Below are 24,683 nucleotides of genomic sequence, written 5' to 3'. Positions count from 1 at the left end.
AACTATAAAACATATATATTTCTATATATATAGAAAACTATAAAACACTGGTGAAAGAAATCAAAGAGGACACTAACAGATGGAGAAATATACCATGTTCATGGAGCAGAAGAATCAATATAGTGAAAATAAGTATACTACCCAAAGCAATCGATATACTCAATGCAATCCCGATCAAGCTACCAATGGTATTTTTCACAGAGCTAGAACAAGTAATTTCACAATTTGTATGGAAATACAAAAAACCTCGAATAGCCAAAGCCATCTTGAGAAAGAAGAATGGAACTGGAGGATTCAACCTGCCTGACTTCAGGCTCTACTACAAAGCCACAGCCATCAAGACAGTATGGTACTGGCACAAAGACAGAAATATAGATCAATGGAACAAAACAGAAAGCCCAGAGATAAATCCACACACCTATGGACACCTTATCTTTGACAAAGGAGGCAAGAATATACAGTGGATTAAAGACAATCTCTTTAAAATAAAGTGAAAAAAAAATTAAGGGAAAAATATATTACTGATAAAATGACAAAAAAAAAAAAAAAAAAAGTGGGAGGGCAGTCCCGCTCTCCACTCCGCGTGTTTCTACCATGAGGCGGCTGCCAGCACTGGGGTGACTGAAGCAGCAGTGCTGGGCCATCAAACAGATTCCCGAGGCTAATCAAGATTACCTTCCAGTGCAAACGGCAGAAGCTGAGGGCAGTGCTGTAAATCTAGTTGAATTGGGGGTAATTTTATGCTTACACAGAAGATTTTGGTTATTGCTCTTGATTTTTTAAAAAATGAGATAAAACTCACATATTACAAAATTCAGTGGTAGCCAGGGGAGGAATCTTAAAAATTTTTATTTTAATCTAATGTTCTTTCCATCTTTGCAGCTATCTTTCTACCTTTGCTATCTTCCTTTATATTAATACCTAGACTAACCCCCAAACCAGTATCATATCATCAAAACTAGTAAGGTCAGCAGGAATAATTTTTCTAAATAGAAAATTCAGAGTAGATGAGGGCAGTATCCCTCATTGCATGTGAAGAGCCCCTAAGAAGCTAGAACTGTCTCCAATGAAAAGAAACTTAATAATTCAAATATGCAATGAAAAGTATTCTAGAAGGCACTACAGATTCTAGAAATCAAAGTTTGTGCATCAGAATTTAGATTCTTTGTTCATCATAACAAACTCCTCTAATTTTCCTCTCTCAACTTCAAGAAGCAAAGACTCAAAGGCCATGCTAACTGGAAAATGACTCAGAAAACAGGAATAGGTAAAAAAGGCCGACTTTGTACATCCAATATTCTTGACATCCTTATCAGCAACTGAAAATTAACTTGAATGACTTTAAGAAAACCCTTAACCTTTCAACTTAGTGCAAAGAATTTTCCATCCAAAGTAAGCTGAGTCTGAGCTACCTGAATTCCAATGGTGACACGACAAAGGTATTCTCCCTGCAAATTCCGAGGCACCACTCTCAGGCAAGGTGAACTCTATGAAGTTCCACCTCTATTTCCCTTTGCCTTCGCTTTTTCTGAACCAGTGCTTCTCAGTGACCTGAAACTCAGGCCACTAGGCCTGCCCTTTCCAATGACCACCCCCAATCAAAGCAAACAAGATCATTACACTGACTGCCGGATGAAAACAGGGCACCCTGGAGAAGTCAGAGGACTGCACTGCTGTGAAAGTCCAAGGGCACCCAAGGTCGGCGGGGAGGGGAAAGAGAAACAGCATCCTAGTTTACTCTTGGGAAACAGCAGTAATCCTACTTCTGGTTGCTTATGTATGTACACATGCACACTCACACACATAGCTAAAGGTCTTTAGGCTCAGCAATGATATCCACATTTCAGGTAGTAATACATACTGACCATTCGTTAATGATGTTCAGCTCACATTAACATTTTCCTCTTGGCCAAGGCTGGCCATTAGCAGGAATTCACCGGTTACAGGTTACCAGGCATTAGTCTGGCATTAGTTATATGGTGAGGAATATAATGAAGTCCATTTGCTGTAACATCTGTCATGTTTGGTAAGAATACTCGAAGCACATTAGTAAGGCAGGTACAGGGAAGAAACACCAATATGCCTACCTCCTCCTCTAGGAAATCACAAGCCAAGTGGATGCGGGACACATTTACGTGATGGGGTTCGGACTTTAACTTCTTAGAACGCAGACTCCACAGTTTTATACAGGAGTTGTCAAAGCCTGCTGCGAGCAGCTTGCTATCTGGGGAGACCTCTGCAGTGTTCAGCAGCTGCTCTGTGTTGTAGAAGGCGTAGAAGTAGATGGTGGTGAGGGAAGGGGGACCGTCCTTGACGCGCTTGATGCTCTCCTGCAGGAGCTCCAGTGCAGCCTCATTCTGCAGGATGGGCGCTGGCATGTCGGCGGGCTCCAGGCCACCACCCTCGCCGCGGGAGGAGCCACCACTGGCGTAGAGCTGGTAGTCCGTCCTCTTGGCGGGCTGCACATCCAGATGGATGTGCCAGGCGAGGATCCTGCACAGCGCGGCGTTGTTGTCACTCTGGAGGTAGCGGAGAAGGTAGTTGTAGCTGTCTTCCTGCAGACGAACCACGTACTTGTTGTCCAGGAAGGCTCGCAGCCGGAAGTTAGACAGGATGTCCTGTATGGTCTGAGTGGTCTGGAGCTGCTCGATGACATCCTTCTGGCTGGCGTTCTGCAGAAACATTCCATGGAAGCGGCTGTAAAAGCTTTCCACTGTGCTCTTCGGACTATTCTGGATCAGGTTGAGGTGGAGGTAGACAAAGAGAGGGTAGAGGAGAGGCATCACTTCATGGCTGTGCTGGGAGTCAGAATCTGTAAGGAAAAAGAAGTGATGCCTTTATAACCAGCATGGTCTCCTGTGGAGTGCACAGTCCCCTTCTGGCCAGGACCCTCCTTTCTGAGGCTATGGATTGAAGTATAAGCCCAACACAAAATTTTGGAAACTTGAAGCCAAAGCCTTTGGACCAAGGAAGGAAGATCACAGACCCAGAAGGCCAGGAAACCTGGAATTTGATGCCCAGAGGCTAAACAGTGTGCCTCTTCTCACACACATTCAAAGGAGCTTGTATCCAGGGCTTTGGGTTAGTATTTTCCCCAATGCATTAGCGTTGCTCAAATTGGGATCTCAGACCTTGCAGAGACCCTACATGGATTCTGGGGAGACTGAGTTCTTCACAGAAACTTTAACTTGATACTTTAAAAAGTAAACACAGATAAATTCAGAATTATCTGGGTGGTCTTTAGCAAGTACTGGCATACAGTCTCAGTGCTCTCATCTCCTGCAGTAACATCAAAGTTCTTAGTTCAGTGGGTTCACTTACATGTACAGACCCCTGGTCGACATGTCCCAGTGCTAAGACGACATTGTTCATCCCTAAGTGTCTCACACCTGTCAGTGTAGTCATTTAGATTTTGTTGGTTAAAAAGGACAACTTCTCTTTGCAGCGGTAATTTATAAGAGGAACATTTTCACGTCATTAAAATTAAACAATTTGCCAATGTGAGACTTAAACACCATGAAACCACATGGCAAAGAATGTTCACATTAGTGTCCAGTTTTGTCACAGGCTGATGAGAACAGCACCGAGGTGTGTGTGTGACACCTGAGTGAGGGAAGGCAGAAAGCTGTGACAGAGCAAAGGCTCCACGGCCACGTGGACAGAGGCCAGTGGCCAGCAAGGAGGCGTGCCTGTGCGCCGGCACCTCGGTCCATGTGGAGCAGTGAGCTATTTATGGCAAAATCCATCTGTTACATTCACTGGCTAATCTGAACTTTATTTTTTGTGATTTTGCTTGTACTTTATTTGTAAATGAGTTCAGGTTCAAACAAAATAAAGGAAGCATAAAAGTTTCATATCTAGTGTAATGTCTGTATGTACCTAAGTAAATAATACAAAAATGCTTTAATTCAGCACTTGTATAACATTCTGATAGCATTTTCTTTTTTATCCCATGGAAAGGAATCCACACCTGTCTCAAGACTCAGGAACACTGAATTAGGGCACTCACCTCTCTAATCAGAAGGGGGTGATCCCAGCATGCTGCCTCTGCTTAGCGCTCTACTGCATCTCGCCATAGGCGAATTGCCTGCGTAGTATGTGCATTTAAGGATAAACACGCCCCCACTCAAACGCTTTCTTACAAGATGAACTTCAATTACAGCGATCCCACACTGAATTAGGGCTGCTGCCCAGCTGCTGCAGGCTCCTGCCTCTGAGCCAACAGGAGCAGGGTGCTCTGGTGCTGGCCCTGGGTGACTGAGCCTGACTGCCGCGGGGAGGCTGCACTGCTGCTCCACAGGGGGGAAGGAGAGCGTGTCTGCAACAGAGGAGGTCACTTACAGCATCTTAGTGCTACCGTCCCTGAGGTGAAGGTGAATAAACAAATGCAGCAATCCAACCAAGGCAGGACTAGTAGTGGTCCAGACCCTTCAGGAACGAAGGCTTGTGTCATCCCACCATGTAAAGAACCAGGACCAGCTGAGGTGCTAACTAAAGGTAAAAGCAATGCTGGAGAGGGAGTAGAAGAAGGGAGCTGAAGACCAGCTCTGACCATGCGACCAGTTTCAGACCCCAGAACTGTAACTATTATGAGTACTCCTCCTTATTTTATTATGAACATGTTGGTGTGAGTATCTGTACGTAAGCAAATACCTTTGTTTTCTTTCTTTTCTTATCCCCTTACCACAGAATGTAAGTTACACTGACTTTGCATCACAGTATTTACTCCTTTTTTTGGCTGTGCCACATGGCATGCAGGGTCTTAACATGTTGGTGTGAGTATCTGTACATAAGCAAATATCTTTGTTTTCTCTCTTTTCTTATCCCCTTACCACAGAATGTAAGTTACACTGACTTTGCGTCACAGTATTTACTCTTTTTTTTGGCTGTGCCACATGGCATGCAGGGTCTTAGTTCCCTGACGAGGGACTGAACCCATGCCCCCTGCAGTGGAAGCACAGAGTCCTGACCACTGGGCCACTAGGAAGTCCCTATATCATAGCATTCAAATCACAGAGTTTCAAGAAGAGTAAACATTACCTGCGGACTTTGTTTCTTCTTCTGAGAAAGTGATTAGGGAATTCTTGGTGGTTGTTCAGTTGCTAAGTCTCGTCTGACTCTATGTGACCCCCACGGACTGCCAAACTTCCCTGTCCTTCACTATCTCCCACAGTTGGCTGCAATTCATGTCCATTGAGTCAACAATGCAATCTAATCATCTCATCCTCTGCTGCCCCCTTCTCCTATTGCCTTCAATCTTTCCCAGCATCAGGGTCTTTTCCAGTTAGTCAGCTATTCGCACCCAGTGGCCAAATATAGCTGTATTAGTGTTAGGCAGAATTATGACCTTGTTAATCATCTTTATTTGGAGATTAATTATCTTTTAGGAAGATGGGTATGGGTGCCAAGTTCATAGTGGGTAGACTTATGATGGTTAATTTTATGTGTCAATGAGGCTAGGACACAGCACTTAGATATTGGGTCAAACATTCTAGATGTTTCTGTGAAGGAAATTTTTTAGATGAGATGAACATTTAAATCAGTAGACTAAGCAGAGTGGGTTCCCCTCCATATGTGGGTGGGACTCATCCAATCAGCTGAAGGTTTTAGGAGCACAAAGAGAAGAGGGAATTCTCCCAGCAGACTGCTTTTGGACATGAACTGTGGCTCTCCTGGGTCCCAGTCTGCAGGCCTGCCCTGAAGATTTTGGACTTGTCAGTCTTTGCAATCATGTTAGCCAACTCAAGATAAATCTCTTTCTTTATATATACATTCCATTCTATTGGTTCTGTTTCTCTAGAGAACCCTGACTAATATAGATTTTGGTATTTCTTTGAATACTATAATTCTTTAGAAGACCTCTGGAAAATTTCAATCTCAAAATACTAACAAGAAGATGCAATTTTATCAATCAGACATTCAATATGTTCTACTGGGGTGAAGGGCTGTTTTCAACTCCTTACAATCTTAAGTTTCAGGCTTATTTTTGAAAATGAGAGGTATTTTAATTTACTAAGCTCAGAATAAAAAAACACAAAACACTAGCCGTCTAGAAACAGGGATGCAGTACTTTAAAAATTCCCATCAACATATCTGGAACAAGGTGAGATTAACTTGAAGTTTTAGCTCAATTTTAATCTTGTTCCCTTGTAATCATAATATACACCTTATGTTTTACTGAAAGGACACTAAGCCAACAAACACCAGTCCTCATTCCCTGGCCTTTCTCCACAGGGTTGGGCCTTCAGACACAACCCAACACCTTCCTTTGTTTGTAGGCAGCACCACTGACCTGACCCTCCGCATCCATGCCTGTGAGCTCCTCTTCCTACCTTGCTCTTCAAAGGCTTACCTCGCTTTAAGGAACTAACACTGCATGTATGCCTTCTATGAGCCAGGCACTTACACCCAAACTGTATCCAAGAGTCCTAGGTATCCCCAGGTTCAGATCCAGAGTGACTGACTCCAGTCTATGCTCTGCCTACTGAGTGTCTTGGAGAAAAGGCCCCAACAGGCGAGCTCACAGAACCTCTCACCCCATGGCTTCTAGAGAAGAAACATACTGCAGGTGCTACAGCCTTAGTACTCACTTTTTCCATTATTTCCTTTCGGATTTTTCATCTTCTAGCCTTTAATTTGTACTTTCCCATAGCTGATGCTGAGTTCTGTACCTTACATGCTACGCAGCAGGATGCCACCATCCTAACCATGTAAAAAGTAAAACCTGACTTATTTCTGCCCAGTATACCTCCCCCCGCCCCCCACTCCAAGCCCGTCATTCTCAGCTCTCCCTCCTTTACTCCTGGATATCCCACCTTGACGATGGAACTATGGACTCAAGACACCGCTTTCCACTTCCGCAGCCCTGTCTCCCTCCTCAGGGCCTCTGTGCACTTGGGCTGGCCTCCATCGCCCCTTAACACACACTCTGTCCACTGCTCCCATAGCCACAGTCACACCTGGGCCTGTCTCCATCACGCAGGATGAAGGTCACACATCTAAGCCTGTGGTCAAATCCTGCCTCCATTCTGTCTTTATCTCCAATCTGAAAGCCCATTTTCAACAAAGGGCTCCTTCAAGGTCCCTGAAAGCATAATCACCACCTCTGCCACTCTGTTCATGCCTCTGCACAGAGCCCGAATCCTTCTACTTCTCTTCCACAGATGTCTGACATCCAAGTGCTAATGTAAAGCCTACCCTCCTAAAGAAGGCCGCCCCTAACTGCCACACGCCAACCTCTCTCTCCCTTCACTTCAAATGCGGACTCAATACCCCGCGACTGGTGCTATACTGGTCCATGGAAACACTTCCCCTACTGTCACATTTCATGCAAAAACTGTGACTGTTAGCTCTCTTAGGATTAATCACCAATTCAGATTAATGACTATATGTTATACTTCTATCCTGGTGCTCAGGAGATAATTATTCATTCGATTTGGCTGACTACTCTTCAGAGACCTGATGGTAGAGAAAAATGTTCCAGGAAAAAGCATTCTGTAAGGAAAAACCATATATATTTTCCCTCTCAAAATAACCTGTGACCAAGAACTGAAGAATTAAAACTTTCTCAGTTTTGAAACAAGATGAGAAATTACACAGGAAAAGGCTAATAGAGACTATCTCAGTGACAGATTTGGAGCTCCCCAAGTTGTCTGGCTCCACCATCAGAGGGCAGGCCCCCCCCAACATACTCTACTGTCACCCCAGCCCCAGTGCGATCAGCGCCTCATGTACATACAGTCTGAATGGATGCAAGAGAAGGGCTCAATGAGGCCAGGCATTTCTTTCTAAACCAACTTCCTCATCACTAGATTGATGAGAAAAATCTATAAAGGGGAAATCATAGCTGTATTTTAAAAACCAAGTGAAATAATTTTCTAAAAACAGATTTCAAAAAATTTTAAAAATTGCTTAAAGCCTCAAAACCCAATGCCAATAGTTAAAAATATCTCATCTCTAAGTTCTTGCTTACCTCTGATCGAAATTCTTTTTATAAATCCAATTTTTCTTTTTTTATCTTAGGCAACACAGAAAGCAACTGATCGCTGTTCTATTTAACATTCATATGATATAATGATCTTACTGGAGTTTCTTTCTTTACAGTTTAAACAGACTCTTTTTATTAAATTGTTAATCTTCACAATTTTAAAATTTCTGTAACAATTTAACAGACTATTCTCTACTTAATGAATCCCATCCCTCAACATCTGTGAAATTGATAAGAGAGCCCTCTCCAGGGTTTTATTTGTAACCCTTCTCTCCTGTAACACACTGGTCATTCTGCCCAACTACACAATGCAGCAGATGTGGACTCTTTGCTTTAAGACACTGGCCACTGTGAGGGTGAAGTGAAATTAGAACGCTCAGTGGTAATCAGGTATATTACTTTTGGTTTATATACTTGATTGCTTACTAAAATTATTAACTCAAGGATTGTTCAAATAAGGAAAGAAAAATAAAACAATTTCAAAGTATGTGAACTATAATTTTCTACTAACCAATACGTGGCTAATTACTCTCCAGCTGTTGAGGACAGAGAAAGTTTTTTATTTCTTGCACCTCAAGGTGTTTTGTGGAAGGAAAAGTACTCAAAAGACTTTGATTAGAACCAGAATTAACGTAGTCACATTTACTGTAATCATTGTTCCAACATTAAAATTATAATCAGTTGTCTTAGGACTAGTCAAAATCACTTGGTTTTGTCTTTGAATAGCCTTGTTCACTCTACATATGAGGAACTAAAGGCATCAGACAGGCTACATGACTTCATTTTTAAAAGTGACAAAGTCAAACAGTGAATTATGAAACCTCATTATAATTCCTATCTACTGGTTCTGTATTTCCACGGTTATTACACCACCCACAAACTGGTCTAAATTACAACTTTCAATTTTTTGTGTTGCTGATTCATGAGTATTATTACTCTCTTGCACTTTTGGAAATAAGGGGAAAAGGCCATTTTGAGATGTCTTACTGGCAGTATAGCAACGTCCATTTCACATCCGCTGCATGTAAGGAGGCATCCTTACAGGGCTGACTGAGCCTCCACTTATTCAGCACAAGTCAGTCACTGTGCTGAAGGCCATGGACCAGTGAATAGCATGCTCAGAGCCCTTTAACCTCCTGATTTAACTCTCAGGAGTTGCAACACACTGTAAGTTTGAATACAAGACTTGTGTTCAACTACCTTTGGATCCCTGGCACCTAAACCATAGCTGGAACAAAGCGGGTTCTGAGGGAAATGTGCATCACTCCCTTTTGACAAAAAAAGGTGCTGGTGCTGAGTACTTACCAGTGAGAAAATTCCGCAGCCGTCCGAACTGTACTTCATATTGCTGGGGCTCTGCCTGGCAAGGGGCTGCGGACACTATGTTAGTACAACCAGATTCGGATTGGACTGCAGAGGAAGAGACACACAAGATGCACACAGAAAGACAATCATTAGCCTAAAATGTGGCAGGATGGGTGGCAGCTGGTGTTGCGGGGCATCAGTAGCATTGGGCATCTCAGTACCTTTTCAAAGGACGTTGGGGCCTCTGGTTAAGTATGGCTGATACATCTACCTGCCCTTCCTGACACCCAGTTTCGTGACAGCAGAGGAACTAAAGGTATAAAGCACAGGATACACGAGCCGCATGAGAGGAGAGGTGCAGAGACTCATGAGAGACTCCTCTGGACGCATCTGAGCACAGGACCTGGTACTGTACCATCATGTGCCCCGGGATGGGTCTATTTTCAACCTTGGTGCTGGGCATCCAGGGGGCCCTTTCAATCTAGAAATTCACATCTTGCAATTCTGAGAAATTTTCTTGAATCATTTTGTTGACTCTCTCTTGTGTTCTCTTTCTGGGACTCCTACAATTTCCAGATAGGCCTCCAGAACTGATCCTTTAACCTCTCCCAGATTCCATTTTTTATCTTTCTGCTCTACTCTGTGGGAGGCTTTCTCAACTTTCAACTCTTCTAATGATTTTTCAGTTGTACTGTCATGTAAGTAGATGTACCTACATAAATATGTGGTTTTGAACTATGGTATTGGAGAAGACTCTTGACAGTCCCTTGGACTGCAAGGAGATCAAACCAGTCAATCCTAAAGGAAATCAAACTGAATATTCACTGGAAGGACTGATGCTGAAACTGAAGTTTCAATACTTTGGCCACCAGATGCGAAGAACCGACTCATTAAAAAAGAACCTTGATGCTGGGAATGACTGAAGGCAGGAGAAGGGGACAACAGACATGAGTTTGAGCAAGCTCCGGGAGTTGTGATGGACAGAGAAGCCTGGCGTGCTGCAGTTCGTGAGGTCACGGAGTCGGACATGACTGAGCAACTGAACATCAACAACACAAACATTGAACGTTCTTTTTTCCTCTCAAAATAGCATTCTCTTGTTTTAAGACCATCAGTGATGATATTGCTGAGGTTTCTCTTCTTTCTGCTGTTTGTTTTCTCCAAGATGCTTCTCATCATTTCTTTTCGCTTCCATTTTTCATGTGAAGTAGATCAGTTTCTTTCAAGGTCTGAACCAACAGTCTCTAGTTTTCTGAAAGTCAGCATCACAGAGCTGGTAAGAACTCTGGGCGTGGGTTTATCACCAAAAGGACGCGGATGGCATCTTCCCGGTGATGTCTTTAGGTCTCTTCTGTTCGGCAGGGCGGTTTCACCAGGACGAGCAATAGTTAATCACTTTCCTGGTCAGTAGGTGCTTGGCTGCCAAAATTCTCAGTAATGGGAGGAGGAAGAAAGCTGGAATCTCAATACTCAAGATGTAAACATACACTTCATCACTATTCTGAGTTCATGCTTTGCAAAAAGCAAAGTTCTCCTACCCTTTTTGCTGGGAGTGGGAACCTCAGGACTGGAAAAAGGTGCCTGGGGACTGAGGAGCCATCTTTAGCAACAATCTGGATGAAACACTGACACACGTGTAAGTAAGCATGGATGTAATTTATGCAGCAAGGATGCAGAGCCATGACATACAACACACAGAGATGGGGAGATGGGTGAGAAGAATCAGTGTCCCCTCCGAAACTCAAGAGACCTGATGGAAGGCTGCACATGTAGGAACAGCCTCCTTCTCCTGCTGCCCCTCTATGAGGAAGCCAGTCTCGAGTCCTCAGTCACGAGTGCTCACCTCGTCCTCCCCTCACTCTTCTGAGCCTTTCAGCTCAGGCTGTCCTCACTTCCGACTGGATCATACCGTAGCCTTCTGAGTAGCTCCCCTGGTTCTCATCTGGCCCTTCCTTGGTTAACACGGACACCAGAGTCATCTTCCAAAAATCCACATTTGGTACCTTGGATGCTCCCCTTCAACTCTCCCCGCTGATAAGCTCCTAATGGTTCTTTGGAAACTCAGCTCACTCTTTCTATGATTTACTATGGGAACCATTAGACCTTTTGGGAAGCCCTTTTGACCTGCTGATCTACCTGTAAAGAGTATGTTCTTTGTTTGCATAGAGGCTGAGTATCCTCCTCACAGGACTCACTATGTCACTCTCCCACGAATGCTGATTTACCTGCCTCATTTCCCAACTGTAATGTGAAGCACCTCAGAAGCCAGGATCAAGTCTCAGCTCTCTCTAGAACCTCTCAGCACCCGGCCACTGGCAGGCCTTCAAGATTGTCTGCTGAATGCAGACATAATTATTCAGGTTACTCAATTAAATTATTCAGGATAAAATTTTATGATAATCACATTTCATGCTTCTTACTTTTCCTGGCAGTTTTCTAGAAGTAACAGGCAGTCTCCTGATATGCCATCATATCTAAATCAAGACAACTGAGAACACAAATTTTACAGTGGTTGCCCTACTGTCTATCAGCAGCAACACAGGTTCCAAAGAAGACAAGGCAGCAGGCGCTTACCCAAGACTGTGATGCCAAGCTCAGAAGGACTTACTCATGATTGGTACACTGGCCATCTTACTAGGAACAGTAAGGCATTCAGGAATCTATTCCAAGTCCATCATCTGGCCCCGCCCTTGTCAGGGGAAGCCATCTGAGTCTGAAGGTGAGGGAGAGTGAATGAGCCTGACATGGAAGACAAGGAGGCAGATGCCTGCTGGGCTTCTTAAGAGGAGCCAGGGCTGAGCTAGAGAAAGCACTGTAATCTCAAGCTTCACCCTTGGCCATTTAAAGACGCTTATAACCAATCTAAAAGTACTGCAGGAAAAATTTCTCAAAATTTTTTCTAAAAAATCCAAATCCAATTTCAAACAACAAAAGCAAAAACACATTGTAAGTCTCAGGAATATGCGTATGATGCCAACACTTCCAACCACTTCCCAAAGGACTCATCCTGGAGAACCTGGCCTTCCATGAGTGAGGTCCAGGTGAGATGGGAGGGGCCCATGCAAGAGGGAAGAGATGACCCTGGCCCCGTTCAAGGAAGGAGAAAGTCGCACACAACATCAGGAACAGCTCAAAAGCCCTGGGATTCCAAGGGAGGACGTGTTACGATGGGCTTTCGAAGAGGCACTTGGGCCAACTGCTGCCTCTGGGAGAGGGGCAAGGTACCTGTGAGGCTGGCAGCCATCTCCTCGGTGCTCTGCGACAGCCGCAGGCCTTGCTTCAGCGGGCCGTCCGCGTCCCCGTACTGCCGGCGTTTGAGGTAGCAGGACACGGCCATCTGGATCTGCTCCGTGCGGACCCGTTTCATGACCTGTGGGGGAGTCACACGGACAGCTGGATGTCATGCATGGACAGGGGCCACCGGGCCAACTTGAGAGCCTTAATGACCAACCTCACCCTCTCTACCACCTTATCTACTGTCCCAATGACCACGTGGCCAGCTTCAATCATGGAAAATGAGAATAGCCTAGATATTAGGTTGGTACAAATGTAACTGTAGCTTTTGTCTTGTTAAATTTGCTGATACTGAAATACATTTTTAAATAAATGTGGTTATGTTATATAACATTTTAATGACATTTCTCACCTTATTTTCTTTTTGCTAATGACTTATTACTTGCTGTTTATTTTATATTCATTTCAGACTGTGGAAATGAGGTTTGACAAAATGCAAATCCGAACAATTTTCTTATTTGAGTTCAAAATGGGTCATAAAGCAGTGGAGAAAACTTGCACCATCAACAACGCATTTGGCCTAGGAACTGCTAATGATCAATTTGCTAACGTGGTGGTTCAAGAAGTTTTGCAAGGGAGACAAGAGCCTTAAAGATGAGAAGAGTAGTGGCTGGCCATCAGAAGTTGACAACGACCAGTTGAGAGCGATCACTGAAGCTGATCCTCTTACGACTCCACAAGAAGCTACTGAAGAACTCAATGTCGGCCATTCTACAGTTATTCGGCATTTGAAGCAAGTTGGAAAGGTGAAAAAACTTGGTAAGTGGGTGCCTCAGGAGCTGACCAAAAAAATATCATCATTTTGAAGTATTGTCTTCTCTTAATATACACAACAACAATATACCGTTTCTCAATCAGATTGTGATGTGGGACAAAAAGTGGATTTTATATAACAACCAGTGATGACCAGCTCAGTGACTGGACCGAGAAGCAGCTCCAAAGCACTTCCAAAAGCCAAACTTGTACCAAAAAGAGGTCACAGTTACTGTTTAGTGGTCTGCTGCCTGCCTGATCCACTACAGCTTTCTGAATCCCAGTGAAACCGTTATATCTGGGAAGTATGCTCAGGAAATCGATGAGATACACTGAAACTGCAATGCCTGCAGTCAACACTGGTCAACAGAAAGGGCCCAATTCTTCTCCATGACAACTCCTGACTACAAGTCATACAACCAATGCTTCAAAACTTGAATGAATTGGACTACGAAGTTTTGCCTCATCCACCACATTCACCGGAACCGACTATCACTTCTTCAAGCATCTTAACAACTTTTTGCAGGGAAAATGTGTCCACAACCAGCAGAAAGCAGAAAATACTTTTGAAGAGTTCGTCAAATCCCAAAGCATGCATTTTTATGCTACAGAAATAAACATTTTTCTCACTGGCAAAAATGTGTTGATTATAACAGCTCCTATTTTGATTAACAGAGATGTGTCTGAACCTAGTTATAATGATTTAAAATTCATGGTCCAAAACCGCAATTACTTTTGTACCAACCTAATAATAAAGCCCCACAGGGAGAATGGTTACATGTATATGCATGGCTGTTTGCTCGAGTCCCTTTGCTGTTCACCTAAACTATCACAACATTGTTAATTGGCTATACCCCAATACAAAATAGTTAGAAAAATAGAAGCCCCACAGATATCCCCGCCAAACTCCATTTAGATCGGTGTGTTTACATTTCAGTCATGTTGTTTACCTCTTTCACTCTTGATCTGTAACACCAGGTACAGATAAGCATCAAAATAATAAGAGGACATGTATACCTATCAGAAAGTTTCTCAGGAATTCTGTTAATCTTATTCCTGGCTGTGCTGGGTCCCCGCGGTCTTGTGTGAGCTTTCTCTAGTTGTGACAAACGGGCTGCTCGCTCTCTGGGCCGCACAGGTTCTCACGGCAGTGGCCTCTCTCATCGCGGAGCACCAGCTCTAGGGCACGTGGGCTTCAGTGGCTGTGGCTCTTGGGCTTAGGTGCTCCACAACACGTGGGCACCTCTTGAACTAGGGACTGAACCCACATTCCCTGCACTGGCATGTGGACTCTCAATGGACCACCAGTGAAATCCTCTCATGAATTCTTATAAGGGAGGAAATGCAGGGATAATATTCAAACTAATTTGAGGTGGTAATTCAAGCTGGTTTGAAAGTTCCCCTTCAAAAGGACTATCTTCCTTGACTGCTAAATTTATGATCAACAAGGACAGAAACTCATTGGCCTTCCCTAGTGGTCCAGTGGTTAAGACTATGCGCTCCCAATGCAGGGGGCCCAGGTTTAATCCCTGGTCAGGGAACTAGGGGTTTCCCTGGTGGCTCAGATGGTAAAGAATCTGCCTGCAATGCAGGAGACCCCGGCTTGATCCCTGGGTCAGGAAGATCCCCCGGAGAAGGGAATGGCAACCCACTCCAGTATTCTTGCCTGGAGAACCCCATGGACAGAGGAACCTGGAGAGCTACAGTTCATGGGGTCGCAAAGAGTTGGACATGACTAAGTGACCAACACTTTCACTTCAGGGAATGATCCCACATGCCACAACTAAGACCTGGCCCAGCCAAATACACACACACACACAGAATATCAGGAACCCCTGATGCTGCTATTGGCCTCAAGCACTCCTCTGCCTGAAGTAAAGAATACTGCAGTCCAGATGAACACTGACAGCTGGATGAATTTTCTAGGTTCACTCCAGTGATGTAAAAAATATTTTCTTCTTCAGAATCAAAACACGGTGTCCACTCTGGAATGCAAATAACATTATCTGTACACAAGCAATTGTCCCCATCAGGGTGATTTTCTCTAAATCAAGAGCTTCTAATTTTTTTGTCTGTATGTGGAAGATGTGTTTTTGATCATTTATTTGGATATGTTTAAGTTTTCAGTTTCAATTATAGGCACTGGACTTCTCTTTTGTGATTTCCTCCATTTGTTTTCCGTTCAGTTGCTCAGTCGTGTCCAACTCTTTGCGACCCCATGAATCGTAGCACGCCAGACCTCCCTGTCCATCACCAACTCCTGGAGTTCACTCAGACTCACGTCCATCGAGTCGGTGATGCCATCCAGCCATCTCCTCCTCTGTCGTCCCCTTCTCCTCCTGCCCCCAATCCCTCCCAGCATCAGAGTCTTTTCCAATGAGTCAACTCTTCGCATGAGGTGGCCAAAGTACTGGAGTTTCAGCTTTAGGATCATTCTTTCCAAAGAAATCCCAGGGCTAAAATTTCTCATATTCCAAAAATCTGTTATTCTTTAAATATTAAAAAAATTTATCCATATATAATTTTTATCCATTGAAATTTCTTTCAGTGAATAACCATATAACTGTTTTATCCAGATACAGCACCAAACAAGCTGTTCCAAAATCACTGACAAATAATCCTTGCAAACTGATTCATGTTGACTCTTTCAAAACATAATCTGAAGATTTTTTAAAACTTAATCTGAAGATTGACTTTTCAATTAGATAAAAGTCATACAACAGAACAAACAGTATAGGCTGGAGATATGCATATACAAAAATACATATATTTATATACAAATATAAAATGTTACAACATCATAAATGTTATTTTAAACCAAGTGTATAGAATGATTATATTATCTATGCATTTCATTTCTGGATTACTAGAGACAGGATCAAATGTTTGTTAAAAAGGGGAGGCAGTGGGTCTGATATGGTTGAGTCAGTGATACAATGAAACATATAGCTAACTTCAAGAATTCTTAGTCTCCAAACTCTTCCAAAGCAGCCCAATTCCTTATATTTTAGCTGAAACTAAAGCTTTTCCAGATTTCCTACTAGCCATCTCTCATTGCCATGGGAATGCAAACTATCAATGTATGTCCCTCAGTGTTTCAAATAAGATGGGAGTTAAGAGGTTACCTGTCCGACAGGAAAAACGTCTACACAGGACAGACGTGGGAAAACTGACAGAGCAGACCCTGGAACGGCAAGCAAGCCCACGGCGGGACACTGCATACGCGTGTTTAAAGAGCAGGGGAAACGAGGCAGCGGAGAGAAGGCAGCTAGAACGACAGTTAGAAAGACACAACTGGCCCTACTGGGGATCACTAGAGACCAGTCTGTAAATACAGACTCGTTTAACGGGTTTGCCCAAATTAGCTGCCCCGATGGGGTCACACAGAGTCGGACACAACTGAAGCGACTTAGCAGCAGCAGCAGCAGCTGCCCCAAACAGCAGATTCTGGCTCCAAACCACCACTTACGAGAACCTTCCCTGAGGGTAGGCAGTGAATCATCTGCAAGGCCATGGATCTCAAGGGGAGGAACACAGGCATTAAGTCTCTTTTACAGCTGCACTCAACTGAAATATCAGAAACATGAGCCAACTGACTTCCCTGGACTAGATTCCAGCGCACACATATTTTAAATGAAATAAATAGAGAGTTCTGCAAAGAAATCAGTCCCTCTCCTTTGACTGATTTCCCTAGATGCCATGTTGTTTTTCAGTAACTAAATCGTTTGACTCTCTTGCGACCCCATGGACTGTAGCCCGCCAGGCTGCTCTGTCTGTGGGATTTCCCAGGCAAGAATACTGGAGAGGGTTGCCATTTCCTTCTCCAAAGGATATTCCCTACCCGGGGATTGAACCCACGTCTGTTGCTTGGCAGGTGAATTCTTTACCACTGAGCCACCTCAATCTCCACAGTACTAACACCCATAAATGGACACATGAAGAAAATAAAAAACAAAACAAAACAAATCCTCCTTAAAATGGACCGGTCTTTTTGAGAGACTCAGGCATGAGACTAACACTGCAATTCCCTTACCTGTTTATCTTTTCTCATATTTATAAAATCTTTTAAATTTAAATTGATTTTCAATCTAATTACATCTTTTTCAAAAAATTTCAGGTTTTCTCTTAATTTTCAATTGACATAAAATATTTTAGCTTTAAAGTTAAAAATACATACATGCATACCTTTCTTTTCATATCACGTTATTAGTATTTCTGGAAACTAAAATGAGGATTCTAACCTATTGTATCTATTTCTCATGCATTAATAGTTCTCTACTATTTAATACTTCAACAAAGTTGCTACAGAAGATCAGGACAGGATCACCTTCCTGCCTCAAAGTAACACCAGGAAGGAAGAACCACAGCTGCTCTCTTAACACTCACCCTTGCAGCCTAACCCCACCCACTTATGTTCAAATGTGTGCGGTTGGAGGGCTGCTTAAAGAGATAGCCCCAGCCCAGCACTTCATGGGTTAAGGACTACCAATTCCATGAGATGCCAATAGAGCACCATGTGAATAGCATGTCTCCCCTCACCCCTAAGATACAAGGTGACAGCTTTGAGGATAAATGAGTTCAAAACAAATCCAGGCAAACTCACCACCACTATCCTCAAATCAATTCCCTAACTGAGTATATGGACAGCAGCTAGGTGTTTCTGTGTGTTTTTTTTTTTTTTTTAAGTGTATGTTTTCCAGTTGTAATGATGCTTAAAAACTGATAAAAATCATTTTATACTTTTGAAGTGAGATGTAAAGTGCCTACTAGGGACTCACATATCAGTTCTCTTCTCTTTCACTGCAGCATTCTACAGGCTTGCAAAATCCATGGACAGATCTTCTAAATAGCATCTAAAAACCTAAGTTTTTGCATTAATCATGATTAAATGCTTTGTGGAAATATAAACCATAGTTTAAAAATAAATGAACCAGACTATTCTCGGTTTCGGTCATAAATGATATAACTTTAAAACTTGCAGAATAACTGAAAGCTGTGCTCCTTCCCATGGAAATACTATGCCACAGAATAAGGCCCCCAGCTGGGGGCTTAGGAAGCAATGTAAAATCTGGGGGGCGATAGGGTGGAGCAGAAATCATACAGTCTGGCAGCCAGAGGACGCTAGAAATTGATCTTCTCTAACATCAGCTGAGACCTCCATAAAGTCCCAGAAGGCTTTTCTTGTCAACTCTTTTCCCGTAGCTTCCTACCCCCAGCCACTCCAAACCTGCAGTAGTCTCCTTACCCAGCCAGCCAACATCAGCGAGCTATTTACTTAGACTTGAGATTCCTCAGCTCTTGTCAAATCTAAGTCATTTCCCTGCATTATCTTTACATGGTCTCCAGGCTGCTGAATATGCCACCTCCCCTGCAAGCGTGTCTTCCGGCTCCCCTCTCCATCCTCCACATTCCCTGCATCACAGCATCAGTGACACAAGACTCTCTGCTGTCTGTAGTCAGATCACGTTTCTGAGCTCAAGACTGAATGACTTCTCTACCTGGATGCTGCCAACATCTGAAATGCAATGTGCTCAAATTCTCTTCCTTCCATACTTCCTCCTTCTAGTTTTCCTAACCAGCTTAATGGTGCCACCAACCACCAACAGAGACAACAACAATAAAAACCACAAACAAAACCAACCAAACAAGCAAAAACTAGTGGCCATCTTCTCTTGTCTCCCCCAGCCTCACTTCTAAACAGCCATCATGTCCTTCTATTCCAGACAGGATTCTGTCTTGGAGCCTCTGTGTTACTACATCCGCACTGCTGCTTTTTGACAGCACAAATCACTTCTCATCTGGACTAATCCAATACCCTCCCACCTGTAGGCTTACCTCAAACACCCTTTTGAAGGTGGTCAGAGAAAAAGACAAAAATCTGATTATGCTACTCCATGCTAAAAACCATCCTCCACAACCGATGCAGCTGCCCTCTTCTGCCATCATTGTTTCTTAGTTGCCCCAGATGAACAGTTCCCTAGAACAGGGCTTTTATCTTGGAAATTCACATTAAAAATAAAGTGAGCTTTGTCTAGCTCCTGCTTGGAATTCCCAACAGTTTAATTTAGGCACGTGATTTCTCTGTATTTTTATGAACCAAGAAAGCCACAAATATTTAATTCCTACTTCAACACTTGTTTTAGGGCTCAGAAAACTTATTTCTATACAAAACTTTGTTAACGTGGAAGGGTATGGCACAATCTATAGAATGGCTACCTATATCTACCATGTCTGCTTTTATAAAGAAAACTTTTCACATGTACTCCATTTACAAAGTCTGCAGACAGAAGAAACAGGATATTGTGCTCTCAGAATAAGGGGGATATGGTTTCCTATGTTTATCATTCTCTCTGAAACAGGACTCAAATGAGGTTTTGAAGATGCTTTAGTGACATTAAACCCTCATGTGTGTCTCAGTGGAAAGATCACTTTTTTATTCTAGAGTAGTACTGCCCATGGGCTTCCCGTCTGCCAGAGCAGGAGACGCAGTTTCAATTCCTGGGTCGGCAAGATCCCTTGGAGAAGGAAATGACAACCACTTCAGTATTCCTGCCTGGGAAATCCCATGGACAGAGGAGCCTGGCGGGCTACAGTCCATGCGGTCCCAAAAGACTGGGATATACCTTAACAACTAAAACAACAGTACTGCCCGTAGGACTTCCTGCAATGGTGGAAATGTTGTCCATCTGCACTGCTCAGTGTGGCAGCCACCAGCCACAAAGGGCTATTTAGCAATTAAAATGTGACTAATGCAACTGAGAAGGAAATGGCAACCCACTCCAGTATTCTTGCCTGGAGAATCCCAGAGACAGAGGAGCCTGGTGGGCTGCCGTCTATGGGTTCGCACAGAGTCAGACACGACTGAAGCGACTTAGCAGCAATGCAACTGAAGAATTTAAGTTTTCATTTTAATTAAAGCAACCACACGTGGCCAATGCTGACTGTTTTGAACACAGTTCCAGATCATGGTATTATTTTGTGAAAGTAAAGCAGCAGTATCATGACTTAAAAATGTCAATTTACAAAGTTTTGCAAAATAGTTCTGATTACTGAATTGCCAACTCTCCCAAAATACATCTTACCAGAAAGATATCTTATCTGATTGCTAAACAAAGATTTATGAATGGGAATTTTCTATAGTATTTTCTAAAGCTTGCCAATATACAATGTTCTTTAAACCATCTTCAAGTCAAAAAAAAAAATGAGAAGGGAAAAAGGAATTTGTTTCAGCAGACAAACAGAGCAGCAGTTACTGTCTGTGTGTGTGTGAAGTCGCTCAGTCGTGTCCGACTCTTTGCAACCCCATGGACTGTAGCCTAGCAGGCTCCTCCCTCCATGTACTGGAGTGGGTTGCCATTTCCTTTTCCAGGGGATCTTCCCAACCCAGGGATCGAACCCGGGTCTCCCGCATTCCAGGCAGATGCTTTAACCTCTGATCCACGAGGGAAGCCCTACTGTCTATAAAACTACATTCAAATAAAAGCAAGCTCAAACCTAAGACAACTTTACCCCTGCAATAAGAAAATTAATAAAGAAAAATATTTCGTTAACTTAAAAATAGGTTCCATTCCTGGATCAGAAAGATCCCCTGGAGGAGAGCATGGCAATCCACTCCAGTATTCCTGCCTGGAGAATCCTATGGACAGAAGAGCCTGGCGGGCTCTAGTCTATAGAGTCAGAAACCACTGACCAGCAAAGAGGCAGACACCACTGAAGCAACTTAGCATGCACGCAAGCATCCACTTCTATCTTCAACATCTATGCCTCTGTGGTCACTTTAGCCACTCTGAATCATCAATTCCATTTTCTAGAACACATCACCTTCGCATCTATCAAATCACCTATGACAGAGCACTTCTTGAACCCGCACATCACTGGAAATCTCAACAAAACCATCAATACCCATTCAGGTGGGTATACCTTTTCTACTTATCACTTATTAATACTATACTGATTGTATAAATAATCCCAAACTAGCATTGACTAAGATTGTTTCAGTCCAGTACATTTCCCAAACGGCACCTTGTTGTTGGAAAGCGTAATTACAGTGTTTGTAATAGGAGACACTTAAGCATGTGGTGACATTTTCTTTTAAGAGGGATACTTTCAAGGATACTTTGTCAACAAAGGTCCGTCTAGTCAAGGCTATGGTTTTTCCAGTGGTCATGTATGGATGTGAGAGTTGGACCATAAAGAAAGCTGAGTGCCAAAGAATTGATGCTTTTGAACTGTGGTATTGGAGAAGATTCTTGAGAGTCCCTTGGACTGCAAGGAGATCCAACCAGTCCATCCTAAAGGAGATCAGTCCTGGGTGTTCATTGGAAGGACTGATGTTGAAGCTGAAACTCCAATACTTTGGCCACCTGATGCGAAGAACTGACTCATTGGAAAAGACTTCAGTGCTGGGAAAGATTGAGGGCAGGAGGAGAAGGGGACGACAGAGGATGAGATGGTTGGATGGCATCACTGACTCAATGGACACAGGTTTGGGTGGACTCCGGGAGTTGGTGATGGACAGGGAGGCCTGGTGTGCTGCGGTTCATGGGGTTGCAAAGAGTCGGACACAACTGAGCGACTGAACTAAACTTCAGGGGAGAGGTGGGGGGAAAATCCTGCCTTGTAGTTAGGCATATACAATACATCCCTGAAGATCTTTTCAAGAGAAAAAGTTGCCTGGAATGGTCTCCAGGTTTCTTCATGCCTTCTCAAAGTGCTCTTTAAGCTTCCAGATTTGGATTAAAATGCCTGCCTCTGGTAAGCAGTCCTTTTCCTTTCAGAGTCAAAGGCAGACACAAAGCTACCAAGACAAGTGGCTGGGCCTTCCCTACTTTCAATTCCACATTACTACAAGTATAATCTTTCCAAAAAGCTAATCTGATGCCATCTGTGCTCAGCTTAAAAACTTTCTCCTTCCTCCACCAGTGGGGAAGATAAAAAAAAAAAACCCATCTCCACCTTGTCATCTCAAGGTTACTCTGATCTGTCTTTGTTTACAAAACAGGTGGGTACCACCCCGCTGTCTAGCCTTAGGGGCTTTTGGTCAAAGCCTCCTTCTTTAATTGGAGGAATTCCTCCCCCTTTCCTCTCCCCCAACTCCTACCTGGTTTAACTAAGTCTCACCCAGGCTTCCCTGGTGGTGCAGAGGTTAAAGCGTCTGCCTGCAATGTGGGAGACCTGGGTTGGGAAGATCCCCTGGAGAAGGAAATGGCAACCCACTCCAGTATTCTTGCCTGGAGAATCTCATAGACAGAGGAGATTGGTGGGATACAGTCCACCAGTCGCAAAGAGTCGGACACGACTGAGAGACTTCACTTTCACCCAGGCTTCACAGCCCAGCTTGGCCATCTCTTCCTCAGGCCTGATTCTCTCTGCCCATCAAACCCAGGAACAAACTTCTATCCTGGGAATCACCACACTATTAGTTTCCTACACCACCACTATACTAATACCTAGCACTTACTGACCTATAGGGTAGGGAACATTCCTCAGATGAGAAAGTTGAGGCTCACAGAAGTCAGACAGGTGCCGTGGGGTCCACAGTGCCAAGAGGGGTGCTTGGGTCACCTGGCTGCTGGGTCTGAGCTCTTCCCCTTTAAGTCTTGCTGCTCCAAGGGTTCTCTTGGGGAACAGAACAGTGAGAACTTACCACACGCTTGTTGAAGGCATGATCAAAATAGTTACTACCTGAGAAGCTATCTGTCACAGAGAGGCTAGGAAGGGCTTCTAGCACTGTCCTGGGCAATGCTGTTAAACAGCATCTTTGCAGCCTCCTTCCAGCTGAATCATCAAACAAACAAAAACCCTTTCTCCAAAGGTGTCCTTATAGGTATCATGGAGGATGTCTGTTTGCAAAAGTAAAACCAAAAAATTGGTTGACTGCATAGTTAACGGAGGACTTTTCCTAATTTCCCAGTGACAGAACCAAGTATAAACTTCACACATTTAGAGGCAGAAGCATCAAAATCACTCCCAAACACACTGATTTACCGTTGATGACCAAAAACAAAAAATGCTTAAGGTAAGCCCACTTTTTGGTTTTCCAGCTTAATACGGATTCGTAAGGCAGGAAATATTTATAATTCATAAAAATCAAAAGTTAGCATGCTTCACATTTAATGCAAAAAATTTACGCCCACAAGGAACCTACAAAGTACTCTACCAAAAAAGTAATTGTAATAGCCAATAATTAGTATTAACAGAACACATCCTATTTGTCAGGTATTTTCATATACGTTATTCCTCTTTTGGGTATCCTTTAAAAAGTCCACTTTTAAGTTATCAGTCAATACCCCAGAAGAAGAGACGAATGCTCATAGAGATTACAGGTAGGTACATGGCTTCCACAGAAGGCCGATGTAGACATCAAGCCCATCCACTATGAGACGCTTCCCTGAGTGTAAGGACATGGCCCGAACTCCTCTTCTGACTTCCACCCTCAAGCAGGGCTGGGACCCAGGCCGAGGTCGGCCACCGCAGTCCCCTTCCCCCCACCCCGCAACGCTGGGTCACCTAGGAGCGGACAGTCCCCGCGCGCCGCTGCCGGCGCGGCCCGGGTCCCGCAGGCCGGCTTGCAGCTCCGAGACCTCCACCTGCAAGGTCAGAGGTCAGAGCTCAGCCGGCCGCCGCCGGGGGCCGACCCGGGGCGCCCCCGCCGCAGTCTGAAGGGCCCCACTTCCGCCGAGCCCAGGACGCCGGCTCGCGCACCTTCGGCTCCCCGCCCACGCCTCGCCCAGGCGCTCCGCGGCCTCCGCGCTCCGCGGCGCACAGCCCGCAGCCGGCTGTCAGGGGTGCGGCCGCCTCGAGGGCGCCCTTGCAGGTGGGGACCGCCGCGCTCGTCAGCGTCCTCCCCGCCACCATGTGCCAAGTTTCAGCCCGACTTTGGCCTAGAGACACTCCTCTAGCTTAAACGCCCGAGAGCGCCGGCCCGCGCTCCCGGCCTCCGGGCGGGGCCGCCGCCCGCAGCCACGCCGGCCCGCCCCGCCCCCACGGCCTAGGCCGCGCCGCCACCCGCGCCCGCCGCCCGCACTCACTGAACATCCCAGGCGGCTCCCGCTTCCCCCGCCGCCGCTGCCGCCGGGGTCGCCCCGCGTCCGCCTCCGTCGCCTTCGCGGCAGGCTCGCTATCCGCGGCCGGCTCAGCCGGACCCCCGAGCCCCGAGCCCCGCCGCCCCCGCGGCGGCTCTGGGCGGCCGCCCCATGACTGACTAACGCGGAGCCGCCGCGGGCTGGGCCGGGCCGCTCGGGCCTCGACGCGCAGCTGTCTCCGCCAATGGGCGCGGCGCCTCGGCGCTCGGCTGGCGATGCCTGGCGCGCGCGCCGCCCCGCCCCCGCGCTCCTTCCGCCCC

At 44.7% G+C, this 24,683-nt stretch overlaps 1 protein-coding gene across 2 annotated transcripts in view; it reads right to left on the bottom strand.

Moving 5' to 3' along the window:
- TAF5L (TATA-box binding protein associated factor 5 like) overlaps nt 1-24,551 on the bottom strand; it is a 32,230-nt gene extending 7,679 nt beyond the window's left edge. Inside the window, exons 1-5 of one of the 2 annotated variants that reach the window (XM_018042525.1) lie at nt 24,370-24,551; nt 22,804-22,957; nt 12,518-12,662; nt 9,293-9,397; nt 2,088-2,812 (exon numbers count right to left, since the gene is read on the bottom strand). In XM_018042525.1, coding sequence (XP_017898014.1) covers nt 2,088-2,812; nt 9,293-9,397; nt 12,518-12,659 — 972 coding nt within the window. In that variant the 5' untranslated portion in view covers nt 12,660-12,662; nt 22,804-22,957; nt 24,370-24,551. The remainder of the gene's footprint in view (nt 1-2,087; nt 2,813-9,292; nt 9,398-12,517; nt 12,663-22,803; nt 22,958-24,369) is intronic. The other variant, XM_018042524.1, reaches the window with a different exon arrangement.

Source organism: Capra hircus, chromosome 28, assembly GCF_001704415.2.
Source record: "Capra hircus breed San Clemente chromosome 28, ASM170441v1, whole genome shotgun sequence".
Taxonomy (NCBI): domain Eukaryota; kingdom Metazoa; phylum Chordata; class Mammalia; order Artiodactyla; family Bovidae; genus Capra; species Capra hircus.
This window is presented reverse-complemented; position numbering and strand designations above follow the sequence as displayed.